Source organism: Rhinichthys klamathensis, unplaced genomic scaffold (genome assembly GCF_029890125.1).
Source record: "Rhinichthys klamathensis goyatoka isolate OS25496 unplaced genomic scaffold, OSU_Roscu_1.1 h1tg000727l_1, whole genome shotgun sequence".
Classification (NCBI taxonomy): Eukaryota; Metazoa; Chordata; class Actinopteri; order Cypriniformes; family Leuciscidae; genus Rhinichthys; species Rhinichthys klamathensis.
The window spans coordinates 306,701-329,280 of NW_026607141.1; the positions used below are offsets into that span (position 1 = coordinate 306,701).

General features: G+C 37.0%; 3 protein-coding genes across 3 annotated transcripts in view; 2 read left to right on the top strand and 1 right to left on the bottom strand.

The window, feature by feature from the left end:
• cenpp (centromere protein P) overlaps positions 1–22,580 on the bottom strand; it is a 62,112-nt gene that overhangs the window by 23,967 nt on the left and 15,565 nt on the right. The window lies entirely within an intron of this gene.
• Positions 961–6,208, top strand: aspn (asporin (LRR class 1)). The gene is made up of 8 exons (XM_056242481.1): positions 961–1,222; positions 2,167–2,449; positions 3,085–3,197; positions 3,633–3,846; positions 4,361–4,471; positions 4,614–4,707; positions 4,773–4,911; positions 5,674–6,208. The coding sequence occupies exons 2-8, from the start codon at positions 2,179–2,181 to the stop codon at positions 5,869–5,871; spliced, it is 1,140 nt and encodes a 379-aa protein (XP_056098456.1). The 5' UTR covers positions 961–1,222; positions 2,167–2,178; the 3' UTR covers positions 5,872–6,208.
• On the top strand, positions 14,241–19,036 carry omd (osteomodulin). The gene is given in 7 exon segments (XM_056242485.1): positions 14,241–14,348; positions 15,421–15,928; positions 15,930–16,068; positions 18,418–18,540; positions 18,543–18,597; positions 18,810–18,891; positions 18,893–19,036. Coding segments are annotated over 7 exon segments (1,146 nt in total). The 5' UTR covers positions 14,241–14,242; the 3' UTR covers positions 19,026–19,036.

The window sequence follows — 22,580 nt, forward strand, 5'->3', positions numbered from 1 at the left end:
CAAATAAGATTGAGGGTGTGAAAGACAAAAGAATTTGAAAATGGTTGAGGGAAATTACTGGTACTTTCTGAATAATCTAAGCACATCTACACAGTTCTACCTTTCCTGAACCAGTTCACCCTCATGTTGTGTCTGTAATAGTATCTACACCCTTTTAATTTACGGCACCAACTCGACATACCACAAACCTTTATTGGTTTGAGGTTGGTTATCATTTCGGAAGGAATGCTGGCCAGTGAGACCCAGGAGAATGAACGGAGAAACCATGAGACATAGGAACTTCCATCATCTCAAAACCCCCAGCCAAACCCAAGCATATGTGGCGCCACCAGTACTGCCCTGTGAATAGAGAGGGGTCGCGTTTTGTGCTGCTGTAAGCAAACAGCACTGTAAAGTCTGGAAAAGTTATTATCCAAAATTTAGTTTTAGATTAAAGGTCCCCCATGGATTGGGACTTACCATATTTTGTCTCATGAACATTCATTCGAAGAATGATTTATTCACGAAACATGCATTTACTTGACTAAAGTCAATGATTTTATTAGTAAATTGATGCCAGTTCTAGCGACTGTCAAATAAATCATTCTAAATGGTCTGATTTGGGTCTAGCAGAATGATTTGCAAATGTCTAACAATTTGAGTTTAATTTGATGTTTTTTTAAGTTATATTTTCCAATAAAAAGTGTATATAAAAGCTATTTTATCTATATCATATCACTATTAGTCAGTCATTACATTACACAAATTAGCATTTGATCTAAAAATAGAAGCCCAGAAATAGCCCTACAAATTATGCAATAATTTGTGCACTCTGAAATATTTCAATACTTCAAAAGTCAGATAAGTCGAGACCACCCCATTGGCAATGTAAAGAATGAGAGTATCCCAGACTTGCCATTGAAAATTTAGGCACACAAAATTGGCCAAGTTTCAAGTGCTGATGAGAAACATACGGCTGGTAACAATGAGTGTTCAGTGCTAGTTAAGCATCCAGCAGAGCTGCGTGCAGTTCCTACCCCTTATTCCGAATCTGCTCCTTGAACCAGCAGTATCTTTTCCATCCCCATTCATTCAAGGATCTCATGCTTTGATGAGCGTGATCTCCACCTTTCGGGCTTTCGTGCATGCTGCATTTAAGGACCTGTATCTCAACAAATCCAGACGGCAACATTGATCTCATCCCTGGAGGCTTACTTGAACAAGGATTACACAGATTCATCAGGTATGTTGTCTTCATCTGTCCCTAGACTTGAGATAATTGATTCCACCATAGTGAAGCTCTATTTCTTAGAAAAGTAGACATATGAATTCAAACGAACAGCTAAATAAACCAGACAACATTTCATTATATTAATTGGGAGAGTATAAATTAATTCAAAAGTGCTGTGGTGAAACATTTACAGATAAATTCTTCATCATTCGTGATGCTGAGCAGTCTAATAACAATGCATATTTCTCTAAGCAGGTATTTAAAGCATAAATATTCAAGTTGTAATATGTATTACTTACAGCAGGTGAATTCTTAACAGCTTGATTTAAATGAAAAGTTTTTGCAAAAATCAAACAAAATACAATCATACCAAATGATGAGTTAGATTTACCATTAAATGTCATGTGGGTAGCGTCAGAAAAAAAGGGCACCATTAACAACTCTTAAAGGTCTATAAACTGTGAGCCACCTTCTCATACGATGATGACTAAGGCTTCCATAAACAAGATTGCTCCATAAACAATTGCTTAGTACAGCTGGTTCATTTTAGCTTCTTACACAAACAATTAAAGCAATCATTAACCTTTTCCTCACACAATTATTTCATTAATGCTACTGAATTGAATCTGGTTCAAAATTTGTGTAAAGAAAAGCAAAAACAAAATAAATCACCACAAAAATATTGAGAGTCGTGATATTTCAGGGGTATCTGTATTTTACCGTAAAGTGCTATGAAAGTCATTCAATAAGAATGTCTCTTTAACCTGTGATCAGTTCCCATTGGCTCATTTCATTGTGATGCTAACTAATAAACCAATCAGGATCCTTGGGATCCAATTCACACGATTTTCTCTTTCATTCTGTGAAACAATTCTATGTGTTATAATACAAAGCAATGTAACATGTTCAATTTGACAAAGTGCTGGTTAAACAACTGCTTGTGTTCATGTTCACAGGGCTAACCATTCATGACTAAAGATCCAAACAAAAGCTGCATCATGAAGGTACTTTTACTACTCACCCTACTGACGTTATGTCACGCAAAACCATACATGCCTATCAATGTCATGGATTTCGTCAAGCATCATGACATCATGCAACAAGATGCGGGTGATTATGATGACGATGACGATGATGATGACGACGACGACGATTACCACGATTATGATGATAACTTTGTTTCGGACTGTCCCGAGGGGTGTCGGTGCTCAAAGAAAGTTCTCCAGTGCTCAGATCAGGGTAAGCACTGCATTACACTACTTTAAACAACTATTTCCAGGGCTCGAATTTCGGCGTGGGATTGCGGGAATTGCATATAATATACTCATTCCCACAGGTTTCAAACTTATAATGCAGGAAATTCCCACAAACATTCAATTAGCTCGTTGGTTGAATGAACAAATTAATCCACACAGATCAAATCAGTAATTTGAAAACTTTATGCGAGACATAATTTCACAAACAGCGAGAGTGATTCAACGCTACCGCGTCTTCTCTCTCTTTCAAAATACGTGCATGGCTTCACAGCACCACATCATCTGTACACGCGAGCTGCTCGGTGCGATACAATACTTTACTAAAGTTTTATATATGCACGACTTGTCAATTTAAACATTCAAGTGATTTTAAAGAATTCAGTAGTCCTCGGGTTTTCTGTGCGCTCATCCCAGGAGCACACACATAAAGCCGTTCCATCAAGCTGTTATTGAATGCAAGATCACATCTTAGAACGCAACCGATCGGGGTAATAATTATATAGGGTTTCTTTAAGACTAACTTGTCGACTAGTCTTTCAGGCAACCCACTAAAATGTGCAGATTTGAACATCTCTACATTCTAGTCTATAAAATCTCACATCTCTGTTGTCTTCACAGGTCTGACCAAGGTGCCAAAGGACATTCCTGCAAACACGTTGCTCGTCGATCTCCAAAACAATGACATCACGGAAATCAAGGAAGACGATTTCAAAGGCTTGGATAATCTCTATGTAAGTAGTAAACTCTCCCCCTTAAATGCTTTTAGGGCATTTTAAGAGTTGTGTTTTTATACTGGGTTTACACAAGGACATCTGGAGAGGACATGCAGTGGTAGCAGAATTATGTGGAATTCTGGACACATATTTGAGTGTTATTGATATTTGTATCTACTGTGGACAGTTTCATACTTGTGGTAAATATTTGCTCATGATTAGTGGTAAAATGGTTAAAAGTTCTTGCTGTGAAACTAGCAAGGGCATTAAAAAAATAGAAACAGCCCAGATCTTGAAAACAACAACACAAAGTTCTATTTATCTTTCCAAAATGTCACAAAAATGTATGGAAGCTGTAAAATGGCATTTTTAAAAGTGAATTGTGATCAATAATGGTAATGACTATCTAGAGCCATGGACACGGTACCTTTATTATTTCTCCTGTATTTGCAGGCCCTGTTTCTGCTCAACAATCAGATATCAAAAATTCACCCAAAGGCCTTTCGCAACATGGACAAACTCAAGATTCTCCACCTGTCATACAACTTGCTGACACAAGTCCCCGAGAATCTTCCCAAGAATATTCAGGCATTGCGACTGCATGACAACAAGATCACCAGACTTCCAAAAGGAGCATTTAGGGGAATGCAAGTCTTAAATGTTTTAGGTAGGTCTCCTAAGTGATGTTCTTAAATAAACACGGTCAGAGTCATGCTTAAGCAGTTAGTACACTTGCTTCAACGCGTTGAGCTGTATGACTTGCATCATTTCCCGATTCCATTCCCCTGTTTTTTCCATCATGACCTCATTAAACCTTGTTATATAATCAGATACATGATCTTACACTATTTGTATCTGACACAACAAGCTCACTTCAATCAACTGACCTCTAGTTTTCAGATAATGTACAGTTAAAAAAAAACTCTCCCTCCAGTGTCTACATTAAGATCTGCATTTACAGATTTAATTTCAATAAATTTGGCAGAAACAACTGAGAATTATGATGATACTGTGGTGTTGTAGTTAAAAATAGGAATGGCAACCAAAAGGTTGCTGGTTTAAACCCAACAAGGTGTGATCCACGAGTCTTTGTGTCACATTTTTCTGCCAAATGTATATATGTAAATGAATGCTTATTTAGAAAAAAACCCCCAAGATGTTCCCTTTTCTTGCATCTCTAGAACTGAGTGCAAATCCAATTGCAAACAGCGGGATTGAAGCCGGAGCTTTTGACGACATGGCGACTCTCTACTTGAGAATAGCTGAAGCAAAGCTTACAGCTGTTCCTAAAGGTAAGAATTATAATTTTTCTAGACTATCACACCTGAAAGAAAGTCTAAAAGATGACGTGTGTCTCAAAAGACAAAGTGCTTACAAATTTGACTAAGCACATAAGTCTAATAATATAGATTTTTATTCATCTAAATACCACAGATCTCCCATCTTCCCTTACCGAACTTCACTTGGACTACAACAAGATCGCCAAAGTGGAGTCAGAGGATTTTTTGAGATTAAAAAGTCTACAGAGGTAAGGTAAACCAACTCCCTCGTGTGGATAAAAACAGAACACGACATTGACTTGTTTTTTTACAGGTTGTGGCTTGACTTCAATCAAATCAAGTATGTGGAGAACGGAAGTTTCGCTGGCATTCCCAAAGTCAGAGAAATTCATTTGGACAACAATAAACTGAAGAAAGTTCCTCCAGGCTTAAACAACCTGAAATATTTGCAGGTAAAATACAAATACACATGCAATATAAACATGAAAAAGACATGTGTACAGAGATCTGATCTAGGCTTGCCGCGATAGACGGTGTTGACGGTGTTACCGGTTTTAAGCCCCATCACCGGTGACATCACTTTCCCACCGTGACACCGCGATGTCTTGACTTTTTTAAAGTATTCGTTTTTGCTAAAATATTTATTTGAATTAATTAAAAATAATAATTATCAATTATTTAGTTCAGAAGAGAGCATACATTATAATTAAAAATTGAACTGCGCAGTGCGTGCCAAGAGCCAGTCACGTCACAGATCAGCAAGCATCAGGATTCCATTTAGCACGTGTGGAGATGAGAACGAGTCAAATTAAAGAAAAGCAAGATAATGGCGGAATGTGTAATTTATTTAGGCCTGTTTTATTTTCTTATTCGTTAATAAACGTTTTATGGTTCTTATTTGTTTGGGCCCACAGTTTGACGATTTTCAGCCTATGCATGGGGTTATTTTTATTCGTTCGTTATGCTAATAAAAGTTCTGTCTATAAATAAAAGTTTTATTATCAGCGAGCCGAGTTGTTGTTTTTTTGTCCATTCAAGCAATTGACGCTGAATTGCCAATTGACGCTTATTTCGAAAGTGAAAGTATAACGCGCACGCATTTAAAAGCTATTTAACCCCCCGGGATTACCGGTGTTGTGACACGTCGATTAACCGGTGGGAAATTTTCCTCACCGCGGCAACCCTAATCTGATACACTTTGTTTCTTCTTTTAGGTGATGTACTTACACTCCAACAGCATCACTTACGTTGGAGTAAATGACTTTTGCCCTTCGAGAACCCGGGTTAAGAAAACCCTCTACACTAGGATCAGTTTATATGCAAACCCAGTGAAATACTGGGAGATTCAGCCACCCACTTTTCGGTGCGTATCCAGCCACAACTCGGTGCAACTGGGTAACAACAGAAAGTGAGCGAAACATACCATCTTGCCACTGGAGGGCAGAATTATAGTCATGAACTTCATTCTAATTTTATAAATTATCATTTCATGTCCTCATGGTGATGTACAGAACATAACTTGTCCAAAATCCAAGAGCATCCGCAGAGGCTACAGACTCATTACTTGAATTTAGAGAGGATTTCGAAGACTTTGAATTCCAGTAAAGAAAGAATCAACTACAATGTGTGCAATAGTTACATAGGTTTTCATAGTTAATGTTTACATTGAAATCTTTTCGACTTTATAAAAGCTAGAGAACAGTTTTTTTAAGATCAGGTGCTATGTAAATTTGTCCCTTGTGTATTGAAGGTCAACAAATTAAGTTTTAGCTTAAAAGGAACGACTGTCTAGACTCAAAGAAAAATGAATAAAATTCACAAGGCCAGTTTGTTCATTGTTCTACTTGTATTTTAGAGAATGGGCATTACTCATTGGTGCTTATTAATAGTTTTAGTGATAACAAACAATTATATTGCATGCAAAATTTTCATTATATAACGTTTTATTCATTGCCAGTGCTTTCTCCAAAAAATTGGACTTGGACATTCTTGTCAGGTCACAGAAATACTGAAAAATGTATCTGTATGGACCACTTGGTCAGCGGTGTTGTGTTATTTGTTTCCAATTCAGATATTGTTGTTTCTTTAGAAAAATAAAGAAAAATGAAAGAGTAAATCTCGTTGGATTCAGAATGTGTACATCTGTCCTGCAATCAAACGAAATACCAGCAGATGGAGACTTCAGTGTAGGATTGGACCTGTTCTTCAGGACAAACGTACAGTAGTTGCTATCCATGCGGATAGAGGATTTTGTGTTTAATAGGCAATAGTCATGTTTTTTTAAATCAGGGGAATTCATTATAACAGTATTGTATGCCATTCAAATAAATTTGAACTTTCCAAGTAACGGTCATTCCAAAGCATATTCTTGCACACTGACAAACTTTTCCCCCATTTATGGTTAACTGAATGCTGCTTTACTGCTATCCTTTAGGGGTAATCGTGGCCTAATGGTTAGAGAGTCAGACTGGTAATCTGAAGGTTGCGGGTTCAATTCTCAATACTGGCAGGAAATGACTGAGGCGTCACAGTAAAAATGGCTGCCCACTGCTCCAGGTGTGTGTGTCCACGGTTTGCAGTGTCAGGGCCGTATTAAGACAGTGTGGTGCCCCTGGGCACTATTCCTCAAAAGGCCCCCTATATTAAAATATCTCAATTTAAAATGTACATCAATTAATTGACAGCGTCAATTCACGTTTGCCCAAAAAAATAATAATAAATCTATCAGGTTTCTTACCTTTACAGGCATGAAAACGGGTCAGGGGTGAAAAAGGTGAGAAGGTTATTACCCCTCTAGGGGGGTCCGGGGGTTATCAACACTGATAATCACTATTTTGTGTTAAACACAATCTACATTATAAAGAAAAACAACAAATCAAAAAAATGATCATATAACCTATGACAAAAATTAAATTCTATTATAAACTAGATTAGTGGGTAACTCAGCAGTAATATTTAGTCTAGAAAAATCACAAGTGCACAATAATTGTATAAAATCTGAACATTTAGTGGAAAAAAAACAAACATTATTTAGTGGGGAACAAATAAGAGACAATAAGTGTAGCACTAAATCTGGTAAAACGTTTTCATGTATTAAGTTTAGCAGAACTGCTTCTTCCTTGATTTTTGCGCAAGCAAAGGTGTCAACTACATCCCCGAAGTCCATTTCTTTGTTCCAGTCTCCACAGTTCGCTCCGGCTTCGTCAGACTCAGCGGTGCTAGTGATCGCAATTCCTGTGATGTTCTCACAAAAAAAACTTTCGATCCCTGGAACATTTTGAATTGTAGCTAAACGTCTAGCGTCCTTGTCTTTCTTTAACTTTCTTTTTGCAAAACCACTCAATTGACGTCAGTCCATTTTTAATTTAGATTCATTTTCTGTAGCCGTTAAAAAAATGACACATTTGCGCATACTTGTTGTGGACCAACTCAACTCTGACAGATTGGGGAGGGGGGAGTGATAATGGTCATGTAATCTTTATTTATTTATAATTTATTATTATTATTATTATTATTATTATTGTTAAATTAGTGTTCATAAACGAGTTATGTATGGTCTTTCGAGAATTAATAATATAACAATTTACGAAAAATATTTTTAAAGCTTGTGTCATGTGGTGCCCCCCTAGTGGTTGTGAATGGTTGGTGCCCCTGGGCACTGGCCCAAGTGCCCTTATGGATAATCCGGCTCTGTGCAGTGTGTGTGTCTGTTCACTACTCACTACTCCTAATGTCTGTGCACTAACTTGGATGGGTTAAATGCAGAGGACAAATTCCAAGTATTGTTTACCATACTTGACCTTCACATGTCCATTTTTGGTTAACTGGATGCTGTTAATTGAGTTATGATTGATGCTTTCCAGGGGTAAAATTGATCGGAATGAAGCATGGCAACCTATAAATGCTTTAGTCCCACAGGAATTGTACCAGTCCTGGATAATGCGATTGCAGCTTGGCTTCGCATAGAATGTATATACACTTTAATCAGACTACAATTGGACTCTGGTTTGTGCATTGCTCCAAAAGACAGAGAGGATGCGCAGCAAATGCAACCCGGAGTGGTATCCTACCACTCCGCATCAGTTATTCTATTCCACACTGTGAGATTAAAGCGGTAGCTTGATTACGCAAAAATCCACTGTAGCTCAATTGTAAACGTACAAGTCACTCATAAAGACAGTCACTTCCTGCCACCTACTGGTGTAACAGTGTAAAAAAAAGTGGAGCGATAAAGTAATTTTACTAAATTTATATTATTTAATAAGTATTGTAAAATTTGTGGATAGTGGGTCTCATTGTTTACTACGGCAAAACAGCTAGATTTCGATCAATCAGCTTATTTTGTGTCCCTGTAATATAATTTGGGTCTGAACGGGTTAAATGGGGGAAAAAACAACACAGAGGGGTGGTGGCTAGAGAGAGAGGCTCTGCTCAGGAAACATATGGAACAAATCTTCAGGTTGGCCTGATCTGCTTCTGCCACGTCTTGCATACCGGCGTCTCCAAAAAACTCACAACAGGTTTGGATCATTTAGGATCTTTGAGCCCCAGAAAACACCTGAGGGATTCGGACACAGAAATAAAATTGTTTAAAGATACACGAATTCGTTTCCTTCTTATATTCAGTGTAAACCCTTATATGTAAACAATCCTGCACAGTATTTTTTTCACTTGTAAGACGAATCAATCATTATTAAATATCTGAAATGATCAGATATTAATGAACTTTATGCGTCTGGTTAATTTTAGGGGTTTTTTTTAGCCATTAAATGGCCTTGGGGTCTCTTGGATCACAAACAGAACATAAGGTTGAACTCTTGCGAATGCAAATAAGTAAACTTGTGTAGAATTTGAGAGCAAAGCTATGAAGAACTGATTCTAGGTCTAGTTTAAATCTTTCTTGCACAGCGCACACCTCATAATTTTCCGCATCCAGTTTCCCTCCAGAGTAAATACCTTTGAACGAAGACAGAAAACAACCACCCAGCTTGTTTTTATCAGCTCCTTTCAAGAGAGCCACCAGACCACTTCCCTTCCCGGAACATTTTCCATAAAGTCTCTAAAACACTGTTTTGTTCAGACACACGTTTGTGGATGCATTTTTTTATTTTTTTATTTTTCAAAGACCAATGGTGTTTACACCAAGACTTTTGTGTTGGTCAACAGTTAAACCTTTATTTAACTGGAAAAACTATTCCATATTCACAATGTCAAACCTAAGACAATAAACACAGTCTCTTTCTTCACTCCCCTAACTGTATAAGCTTACTTTGAATATAAATAATTGGTCATCTAATTGGTCTTTAAGAAGGACTGTACAATAAACTAACTCTCATCATGATAAATGAGTATAGAAGCATATCGCATTCAAAACTACATGGGACTACAAACGTCCATTCATGTTTCCCAGTTGTAAAAAAGCACAAAGGGTGAGAATTAAAATGCAAAGCATATTGGCATTTGCATGTTCCCCAGAAGAGATAGTCCTGTTAATGTTAATATTAATAAAGAGCATTGCTCATGTGCAGATTGCATGCAACTGCTCATCTTTCCCAAGCCTAAATATTATTGTAACGTCACATATCCATCACAAAAAAGCCAGGCTGAAGTTTATCAAAGACCAAAAATTACGGCTTGCCAAGTTTTCACCCCCTTCCTTACAAAAAAATGCCCCAAAAGTACCTCTTGGGATCACAATCTTGACGGGTTTTTTTTTTAACCCGCAGTAGCGTTCATGCTGCTGAGACTTCTCAGCGTCTGCCATGTGGGCAGTAGCAAAAACAAATCTTCCAGTTGACAGAATGAGTGCTGAGGGGTCTGTCTAGCCAACTCTGAAAAAACTGAAAAAAACAAAAAAAACGACACTCTGTAGACGAGTCATGAGAGACCGTCTGTGGTTTTACTCTGATACAGTACAAGCACTGGAAAAAGGCCTCCACATAGTGAGCTAGAAATGTCTAAACCAATTAAATTGAACCCACTTAATTGTTGCAATGCATTTTAGGCATTTCAATTTGCCAACTGTAATCTTCCTTCTTACTAAACAAAACTTTGGATGAACACTGGCTGAAGTTTTGTTTTAATTTACAGTACATATATAGAATAGTATACATTTAATTCTAATAAAATATCATAAAAATATGATTAGTATTATATTAGTGTAGCAATGTTCAGGGAAGAAGGAGGCGGGAACCCGACGGACAATCAAAATAAAACTTTATTTAAATGAAATAAACACAATACCTGCAAGCAGTCCCTCACGGACGACTGCTGGCTACCCAAAATAAAATAAAACAAAAGCAGGCCTGTTCCTCTCTCGATCATCCACTCCGTCGCTCCCCCTTTATGCTTCCGCTCCTCCGTGAGAGATGCGAGACCGGTGTGCTTCACAGGTGCTGCTCATTAGCAATCGCACCACCGGCCTCGCGACGTTCTCTCACGTCCCTCGGCCGTCCTGCTCACCACAATTAGTATATAGTGTGAGGGAATTTACAGTTAAAGACCCAAGGACCAGATATGATTCATTAACACCAGGAGTTAGAAGTGCAGTCAATTTAAGACACGAGTCAAATTATAACGAATTAAAGAAAAATTTGACTGAAGATAGTTTGCGGTTTCATCAGGCAGAAGTCAGTTTCAAGACTCACAAGGAGTTCGTAGGCCGCCCTTTACAAAGATCACAGCAATTATACCCTTCACCAAGGTCTAAGCTATGTCATTACTTCAGGTTGAATGATTCTGATTGGCTAAGAAATAGATAAACAGTACATTGCCACACATGGACTTATAGGCAGTAGAACATCTCCATAGTCTGTACGGCTGCCACCAGGACCCTGAGTTAGTTACGAATGTCCCTCCGTCGTCACAAGACTGTGTGTCTATGTGCCAACATGTCGAAGAAAACAAGTCAGTCAATCTCCAATAATGCCACTTGTTCCTTAACCTGTAACCAAGAATGCTAACACACACACACAGACAAACAGCTTCTTCAAGGTTGGATGTGGTCGGGCTCTAACGATAAACAGGAGACTCTTCCCAACGCATCCAGATAACACGTTCTTTCTCTCAAGGAGAGGACACTGTCATATATAACAGTAAAGTAAATGATTTAACTAAGAAATGGTCACTTAAACTGTTGGTTCCAATGACTCTTGTGACCTATAGTTGTCATGGTGAGCTAGAAGAACAGATATATGTTTTAACATATATTGAAGACCTTTCTCAAACAAAACGAGTCCATATTTCATCTCTGGAAGCCGGGCGAAAGAATCCAGAATCTACTCCCTTCAATAGCTTTAAATCTTTTTGCATAACATTAGCTGCACTAGTGCAACACCTGTTATGAGTCTGGCCTTAATTTTGTGGGTTAAATTTTTTACTGTCCACATGCAATAATGTGGACTGAATCCTAGGCCATTCCTTCCAGAACTATGTCTGGAAACTTCAACCTCACCTCAACTCAACAAAAGGGGAAAAGAAGAATCAGATGAGACCACGAGGCTTTACTGAGGTCACCGAACACATGCAACCAAACACTTCCAGAATCATTTCCACGGAAAAGAGGCAGATCACAATCTCTCCCAAAACGTCTAATGCTGCTGTGGGGGAAACCACAGAGGTAATCTTTCACGCTCTTCCCAGGAGAAAAAAACATTTCCCCGCTTTAGGCAACATCGTTCAAGCTGAAGGGGCTGCTGTGTTTCATCTTGGGCACTCGGTGTTCACGATTTCACTCGGCCTCCCACAGAGAGAAAAACGACCCCACAGGTATGGATATCATGATTTTAGTACAATATATACTGCTTAGTAATCAAATCATTTTGTACTAATTTGTTTGAGATTTTTGCGAGCATATACATCATTCACATTGATGTCTCCAAAAAGAATTGCTTTGAGCATGGCAATAAAAAGAGGTATATTCCTATTCCTCTTACATTTTAGCAACCCACATGCAAAAGTCAGGTCACAAGATTTAATGGCAATGCTTCTAAAACCTTTTTATATCTAAAATTTAGTATCAGCAGTTAAGGAATTATACACAGAAAAACATATTTTCTGAATTTTTGTGCTTATCAAGACAAACAAGTTAAAGGGCCAATTAAAATTGAGACATTCCTCCATATGCGGTTTTCAACTATGAAAAATATTTCTATGATTGATTAATGAAAAAGAGCTTCAAATTTAAAGAATAAGTCATTATTTAACTGCGCAACATTAAAATCATAGCCAACATACCAACACGTCAAAGTTCTGCAGAAGACAAGAAAATGACTTGAGAGAGACTGTCGTACTGAGCAGTTACAGTAGTTAAATTAGATTAACTACTCACTGTATTTTTTGGATCACTTTATCTAGCTGCTTTGCCAGCTCAAATTAGTACTATGACCAAACTAGATATTTTTAGTTTAGGAGAATATTACATCAAATATAAACAATAATCCAAGAAGAGTTCTTTCCTATATTACAAGGGAGTGTTTGTCTTTCCAAAATGGTTGTGTTTAGAAGTTTAAAAAACAAACATAAATACCAATTATTACTAGCAGTCAACAACTGAGTCATAGGCTTTACCTTCAACACGCACAGAAAAAACCCCGCTGAGATAATTCATCCCAGACATCACAACAGAAGAGAACACTAAACAAATATCAACATTTAGAGAAAAATGTCATATTGCCCAAAGTATGTGCAATTAGGGGTGTTTAGTCTTCTGGAAAAGTACCAAACCGCTTTAAGTAGACCAAAAAAGTGAATAAAAACCCAGTTCTTGTTTAACTCTCAAAATCTCATTGTGGTCTATTTTATGTGTCACTTTCTATTCACACTGTTTTTTGTGGAAACTAGCACACTTAAAGCTGCAGTCCTGCGTTTTTTCCTCTTTGTCGCCATCTCTGTTCGAAATCTGCAATTGCAGTCATTCGCGGAATTATCAACTTTTTACTTGAGTTGTACTTCAACACCCTCGACACGGCACAGCACGGATGAACAGTGTTTGAGGAGAGTGTGAGGCTGTCAGTCACTGCGCCGGTGTGGATACTGTCATTCAGAATCACAGATTAGCCTATTCTTTTTGGAAGTATTCCGGTCGCAGTCTCTTTTTTTCTGTAGCCACTCCGAAGTCCGAACGAAGTCTTTTGCATTTTACAGCGGGTGAATCTGTTGTCACTGGTGATTGTCGTTTGAACCTTTCTGGATCCGCCATCAAATTGATAAGTTTAATTATATCAAGTGCAGTGAGAGAAGGCTATAAATCTCCACCTCCAACATCCTTACACGCAATATAGCCTACTAGCCGAGACTCCTTTATGTGTACAGATGTGACGTAATGACTCAATATAGCCTACTAGCCGAGACTCTTCTTTATGTGTACAGATGTGACATAATGACTCAATATAGCCTACTAGCCGAGACTCTTCTTTATGTGTACAGATGTGACGTAATGACGCAAAGACATTCTCGAATCTCCCGCGGAAATCCACCAGTGCCACTGGAATTAAAAACATTATTACAAGCTTACCGCTTTGAATCGAGCTAAGGCAAGCAGATAGTTTTGAACACTGGCTGGTTGTGTATTTTCTCAAATATGTATTTTGGATCATTTTTAACCCAAAAAAAAGCTACGGACTGCAGCTTTAAATATTATTGTAACATATTATTGATGATAATCATTATTATATTGATTATTTCAGTACAATCAAAGTCCTAATAACTTTTTTCTAATTTTCAAAATACAAATCTTTTTTTGTGACCGTTCCAAACAGATAGCAGGGAAAAGCAAACTAAACCATGACATCATCACGGATCTTGAAAATACTATGTCTGTATTTGCTCTCTGGAGCTCTGGTACTTTCTCAAGAGCTTGACTATATCGATAACAACATAGATTCAACCTGTATATGCTCCCAATGAGCCAAATAATGAGAAAGAACCGAATCTCTTACCACAGCTATGCAGACGACACACAGCTCTACTCAGCCCTATCGCCTAACGATTACAGCCCCATTGACTCCCTGTGCCAATGCATTGATGAAGTCAACAGTTGGATGTGCCAAAACTTTCTTCAGTTAAACAAAGACAAAACTGAAGTCATTGCGTTTGGAAACAAAGATGAAGTTCTCAAGGTGAATGCATACCTTGACGCTAGGGGTCTAACTACTAAAAATCAAGTCAGGAACCTGGGTGTGTCTCTAGAGTCAGATCTTAGTTTCAGTAGTCATGTCAAAGCAATAACTAAATCAGCATACTATCATCTGAAAAATATTGCAAGAATTAGATGCTTTGTTTCCAGTCAAGACTTAGAGAAACTTGTGCATGCTTTCATCACCAGCAGGGTGGATTATTGTAATGGACTCCTCACTGGTCTTCCTAAAAAGACCATAAGACAGTTGCAGCTCATACAGAACGCTGCTGCCAGGATCCTGAGCAGGACCAGAAAATATGAACATATCACACCAGTCCTCAGGTCTCTACACTGGCTCCCAGTTACATTTACGATTGACTTTAAAGTATTATTACTGGTATATAAATCTTTTAATGGGCTAGGACCTCAATATATTGCAGATGTGCTCACTGAATATAAACCAAACAGATCACTCAGATCATTAGGATCACATCACCTAGAAATACCAAGGGTTCACTCTAAGCATGGTGAGTCCGCTTTTAGATATTATGCCAGCCGCAGCTGGAACCAGCTTCCAGAGGAGATCAGATGTGCTCCTACAGTAGTCACATTCAAATCCAGACTCAAAACACATCTGTTTAGCTATGCATTTACTGAATGAGCACTGTGCCACTGCTCGTCCGACTGTTTTTACTGTACTTTATTTTATTCTTTATTCTAAAAAAGTTTTAATTATTCTTATTTGTTTTGATTATTTTATTTTCTCCAATGTAAAGCACTTTGAATTACCATTGTGTATGAAATGTGCTTTATAAATAAACTTGCCTTGCCTTGCCTTGCCTAGATGAAAACTCTTCGCCCGAAGTTCCTCGACAATCTGTAACTCAACAACCTGATTACGATGCCCAAATAATGTATTCGTACGAATGTGCCAGCGAATGTTTCTGCCCCTCATCCTATCCATTTGCCATGTATTGCGACCACCGAAAACTCAAGGCGATTCCCAACATCCCAAGACACGTCCGCCACTTGTACATTCAGCATAACGACATAGAAGAGATAACTTCAAAGCCTTTCATTAATGCCACGTCCCTGAGGGAAATCAACCTCAGCTACAATAAGCTCCAGTCATCTAAGGTGGATAAAGTTGTCTTCAATATACTCAAAGAACTCATTCAGTTACACCTTGAGCATAATAATCTGGAAGACGTTCCTTCTCCTTTGCCAAAAACTCTTACAAGACTTAATTTGGGCTTCAATAAAATTTCAAAGATACCGGCTGAAGCTACACGAGAGCTTACAAAACTTACAGTGCTGGATTTTTGCAGCAACAGACTAACAGATGCAGGTATTAAAGAGCCTCATGCAAATCCACATGTGCAACAATAAGCTCAAGTCCATGCCAACAGACCTTCCAGAATCGATTCAGCAGATATCGCTGGAAAACAACTTAATATCCACCATACCTGAGGGCTGCTTTAACCCCTTAACTGTCACCTGCCCGTATACGGGCAAACTAAATTTACTTCACTATATTACTATTAAATCCTAATCTAGTCATGACAAACTATATATCGTTGGAAAGGTCTAAGACTCCTAAATAGATATTTTAGCGCTGTTTTTTTCTTACAAATTATGAATGAACAGTAATATATGAATTTATGACAAGAGTGCGCCTCAAAAAATCGACGTCATTACAGAAGTTTCTGACCTTTGTCACAAAAAGTCGACGCACACACTTTTAATAATTGGAACTTTGGTTTTTAGTGCTAAAAGTTCATAATAAAACATAATCTAGTATTTGTCAATAAAAAAAGATCAAATTATATTTTAAAAAGTAAAGTAAGAAGTCCTCTAAAAAGTATAATATATATTATATATATATATATATATATATATATATATATATATATATATATATATATAATTTTTTTATTATTATTATATCACATATTTTAGTAGTTATCATAAATTAGGTATCATTTGAAAGCTTACAAACTCAGAATTCATCCTGTGAAAACCGTTTTGAAATTGGACGTTGCGTTACCATAGAAACGGTATTTTTTATTAGGCCCCTCCCCTTTTGGGCATCATCTTTCATAATTTATCATCAAAACCTTTTCTAATCTTGACAAAACACATATTGTCAGAAAGGTCTGAGTCTCAAGGTTCCATATTTAGTGACAGAAGTGATATTTGGATAGAAATTTATTAATTTGTTATGGCAGAATGCATACAATTAAATTCAATGGAATTCAATGGCACCCGGTGGCTATTTTTGGTATAACGCCTAAACAAAATCTCATGGGAACTTCAATTTTTGTGATATCAACTTTAAATTTGGAACACAACTTGGTTAGATATATAGCTTTCATTTTATAGTAATTTTATAGTAAAAAATATTTTGTAAAATATTTATTTTATATAAAAAAATATATATTAATTAGGGGTGGTTAATCTGTCTGATTTCCCGATTCGATTCGATTACGATTATTGAAGTCCCGATTCGATTACAGTTGATTTTCGATTATCAACGATTCTCGATTAGCGATTATTGATTTTCCATTTCACAACAGTAAACTAAAATACACTAGACCAACATATGATTATATTAGCAGCAACATTTTGGTATTAATTGCACTTTTTATTTGTTTGATATTCAATGAAAATGTATTGATGGTTAGTGAGGACATGCAAACATGCTTGTTGTCTACTTCTTAGGCAACCCATTATAAATAAAAACATTTTTTAAAGCAATTGTGTTGCATTATAATGCAAAGGCACCTGGTTCTATTAACTGACAGCATTAAAAGGCATTTTGTGATTTCCTTCAATTGAAAATCTTTGAAGCAAATTTGGGGGACTCTAGGGCACCCAATTCAGAGAATCACCCAGAAATTCAAAAGAACAGCATTTATCTGAAATAGAAAGCTTTTGTAACATTAAACAATACCGTTCAAAAGTTTGGAGTCGGTAAGAATTTTTATTTAATTTTTTGGGCGAAAGAAAAAAGAAATCATTACTTTTATTCATACAAATCGATTATCTGAATCTTTTGTGTGTGTGTGTGTAACTATAAATACGTTGCTTTAAAAGTAAATGACCCATAAAGAATTAACGTACAATTGTATTAACATTGCAAAGAACCAACAGGAAAATAAATGTGTGCCTGAACTAGGAGCATACTTGTAGCAAATTCTTTCCTCTGGCTGGAAACGTGTCATATGGTTTCTCATATTTGTCGTGTTTCCGTCGTTAGTTTTATTCTACAAAGCTTACAACTAGGGTTGCTCTTGTCCAGCTCCTTTCCCCCTTCAACTTCAGAAGCCAAAATATTTCCACGTCAGCTAACCTAGGAGGGTGTTTGGATTTAGCGCGCTCAGCCATCGCGTCTCTGTTATGTGCACGCCACAGACGGGTCCGGCCACTGCACTTCCGCGCTTCAGAGTTCCGTCTTTCGCGTTCCGTCAATATTACGTTATTATAAATATATATAAAACTTTTTTTTTTTTTTTTGAAAATCGATTTTTTTACATTTGTGAATCGATTCAGAATCGTCCACGTCCGCATCGCGATGCATCTAAGAATCGATTTTTTCCCCCACCCCTAATATTAATAAAGTATATTTGATTTACTGTAAATTATAACTTCCATAACTTTTTCATACTTTAATTTTTTGAAGTGCTTTCACTTTAGTAATAATCTGTTGATTGTTTTCTTTAAAACAAGACCAAACTTAGGTCTATATTCCAAAGCGTTCTTGAATTACAACCATTTAAGTTTGTATAGTGCATTTTAATGTAAATTATCAAAAGGGGGGGGTGACAGGTAAAGGGTTAAGAAGACTCCCAATCTCTTGTCCCTACGCATGTCACACAATAAACTCAAATCCATTGCATACATTGCCTTCAACTTGTCCAAACTGATGGAGCTCCATTTGGGCCATAACCAGCTCTCCAAACCGTTTTTTTTGTTCCCAGGACCTTGGAACATCTGTATCTAAATCACAATGACTTTAAAGGCAAGTTAAATTCTAAAGGTACAAATGTAGAATAAAGCATGATGGTCTCTTCAAGAAATGATAGTCATACCCTTACTTTACTCAAACAAAAAAATGCTATTCTAAAAACACATTAGAAATTGATTGAACTGCTCCACTGCAGTGTTCTCCAACCCTTTATCAAATATCATTCTAATAACGACATATGCTAAAATTACTTAGTCTCTTTGCAGATCTGAATATCTCTCTAATGTGTCCATCACTGGACCTTGGGAACCCTAACATGCTGACCTTCATTCGGCTCGACAACAATAAGCTATGCTTACAGATGTTTCCCAAGGCTGATGATGATATTTGACGGAAACCAAAGGAAGGATGATGAAGATGACTCTGAACCCCAAAAGTATGAAAAACCAAAAAGGCCTGGGGCAACAAGGCTATCGACTTAGATTTTTGCGATGCGTCATACATAGTTCAACAAAACAAACTATTCATTAATCAAAGTATAAGAATAAAACAGGATTTATGATTTAAATATTATTAAACATACATACAGTATATCAAGTAACTTTGAACATTCCATTCCTTGCTGCTTGAACGTTCTATTTGATTTTCTGCATGCATGTGTATATGCTTTGATGCATCTTAATCAGCATAAAATGTGGCTAAAATCATAATTGCTATTTACGGACAGTTCTGATTCAGTTTGCTTTGTTTTGCACAATGTCACTTTTCTCTCCATTAATACAGTAAAAAGCATGTATCTACATTAGTACATTGCGCTGTAATGCATGTAAATATAATAAACAACATGGCTAGTCTTTTTCTGATGAAATTACTGTAAGATGCTTTTGAAGCTAAAAAGTGTAAGATCCAGCATAAAGCAACAAAAAAGGATAACAATACAGATCAGATGCATTTAAAATAATTGTTTAAAATTATACACAATAATTGTTACAAAAAAATGATGACAAAAACCCAAATTTCACTGTTTTTCGACCCTGGCACAAAATGACCAGCATTGACCAAACATAATTTCACTAATCATATCATCAGCTCATGGGAAAGTGTGAACAGGTACTAGTCCAGTAAAATCATTATCATTCTGACTGGATTATAAAAGCAGACTGATTGGATTGCCATTAGTCAGGATTTGGCCCAGAAGCTGATATCCAGCATGCCAGAGCGAATTGCAGAGGTTATGAAGAAGGGTCAACACTGTAAATATTGACTGTATGCATATATTTAATGTTTTTGCCAATAAAAGCCTTTAAACTTATGAAATGCTTATCATTGTTTTTCAGTATACCATAAGATGCGTTTATTTACATGGACCCTAATAATCCGTTTGTAACCGGATTAGTAGCACAGTCGGAATAAAAAAAGTCACATGTAACCACGTCAATAAAAATAAATTGGCTAAATCCAATTCAAATTTTATTCGGTTTTTTAAAGGGGTGTTAACATACTGTAGATTGAAAACTGAAACTGGAAAGTTTGGTGCATGTGCAATGACGTAGAAATGCCGTAATGGCGTATGATGCACAGAACGAGCTGTTGTTGTTGAGGTGTCATGACTGTAGTGCCATTTTAAATTCTCCTTTCACTCATCGTCTGTGAAGTGTTGCAGGACAACGTTCCACCAGTCCTTGCTTCGGACTCTCATCCACAGATGCCTTGTTTTGGCCGTGGAAACAGACTTTTTACTCCTTGATGGATATAAGCAGCACAGCACAAAGCTTCATGTACTCGTTGTCTCCTAATCAGGACCCGTAATAGATAGTTAAGTCTGTTTTTTAAAACAAAGAAAAGAAGCAATGGTAGGAGGATGTGTATATTCGTGTAAACTCGAGTATATTCGTGCAGTGTGTGCATGTCAAAAGATCAATTCGGATTTGAAGTTGGTGACATAAATGCACACATCAACCCGATCACCTCAGCATTCATGTAAACACTATGTTCAGATTCATTAAAGCTACAATATGTCATTTTTTTCACCGCTAGGGGTCACTAACCTCTTACAATAACAAAGGCGTAGGTTGATGACGCATAAGCGGAATTATCAAACTTGTCGTCCATAATGCTGGTGGATCTAATAATGTTTATGGATGAGTGAATACATTGATGTTTTTATCATGACTGAGGTATGAAGCAGGTCGTAATTGCTAATGAGAGACAGATATCAGCGCCACACGCGAGTCGCGCGGATATAAAGGAATAAGGACATTTCATTCTACCAAACTACCCGCAAGTGCAGAAATACTCACACAGGTCAGTTTATTAGACGAATGAAACTTGTGGGGTAACGCAGCCCTCTTTCCCTTGGTCTACACTATCACACTTAACTGCATTTGAGTGTGTTGAAAGTTATAATGTTATTCTATGTGTTTGTTTGTTGGCTGTAGGAGACTAGCAGTAAACTAGATCAACATTAGAATAACATACCGATCATATTCTAACATTTCATCATGTTGAGCTATATAACATTGATTTGTTTTATGTACATTTGCTCACCTGTCTAATAAAGTGCATGCAAGAGCGGCGTCTCTGTCAAGTCGAAGTTAGTCGCGGACGTGGAGCTCTCGGCATCTCGAAAACGCCACACTGATATTGATCCTCGTTTTAGTTCTCCTTTTGTCCCAAAGTCTGCTTGCCGTGGTCCATAATGTTTGAACAGACAACAACAGCGTGTGCGTGCCGCTAGACGTAACGCAGTTGTCCATGTCTGTCGCCATGGTTACTAAGGGAGTACGAGCGGAAACCAGGGATAACGCGGATATTACATCATTGACAGGCGACAATGACAAGGGACAAGCCATTATTTAAAATTGGAATTTCTCTGAAATTAAAAATCTTTGGGAACTTTTGGGCTATTGTAAGTACACAACTGCAGGAAATATATCACACTGTGCAAGTCATTTTTGGATATTTTATTACAAAAATCGTACATATTGTACCTTTAATCAGAACGATTTCATTCTGATTGAAACAAAAAGTGTCCATGTAAACATAGCTATAGAAGCATGTGAAAAAAATAATCTACAAATACTAAAGCAGCAAACTTTGCGAAACACAAAATGTATGTCACTGCCAATACTTTAATTTAGCCCCACCAGTAATGCCATTTTTGGGAGCTATACTTTAAAGTCTCACCAGATGGTGGTATTTATTGGTAGATAAATAACGATAACTGATTAAGTGTAAATATCAAAAATGATTATAAATCAAATTCATTGGTCAAATAAATTATTGGTCAATTTCTACTAATTTAATTATACAGAGCTTCCATGACCGACTACTGTTCACAACCCACTGACCAATCAATAATGAAAATATGTAGTTTTGCACATTCTTACACTCCAGTTCTTAGTGTGGAGGGGTTACGTTTAAATATTTTGAATCCTCCAAATCAAGTCATGTGGTGAAAAAAACCACCCTGACGGAGAAATGTACCACAGAGGATCAGCACTGTAAAAACATTTCTAAGTATTTGGCCCCTTTCCCAGTACAGTAAACTTTTACAGGTTGGCATAATTGCTAACACACCTGTAATGTTATTCCTTCTCAATTTCCATCTCTTTCTCTCAATTTCCATTTATGTTTATTTCGAAGGGCAGAGGCGCCTTTCGTCTTGTTTTAAGGTGTAAAACAGTCACATGTTTCCTATTAAACATGTTTTTCTTCACCTTGATCTTCAAGTGTCTGTTTTATAGAGGAGCTCTGTTTCACTAATCTATTTTATGTTTTTAATTGAATGTATTTTAGGCAAATCTGTAAACTACACAAAACAAACTGAAAATGTTTAAATCACAGTTGAGACGCATAGCAGATCTATCCTAATGTTCCCCTATTGTCTTGTTGCAAATTCCTGCAAATCTAATTAAGCTACTCTTTTTCTGACAAATTGACTGTAAAATGCTATCGCAACTAGAAAAGTCTTAGGATCCTACATCAAGCAAAATAAAAATGAACAATGTAGCAAAGCTATTGAAAATGCACAACTA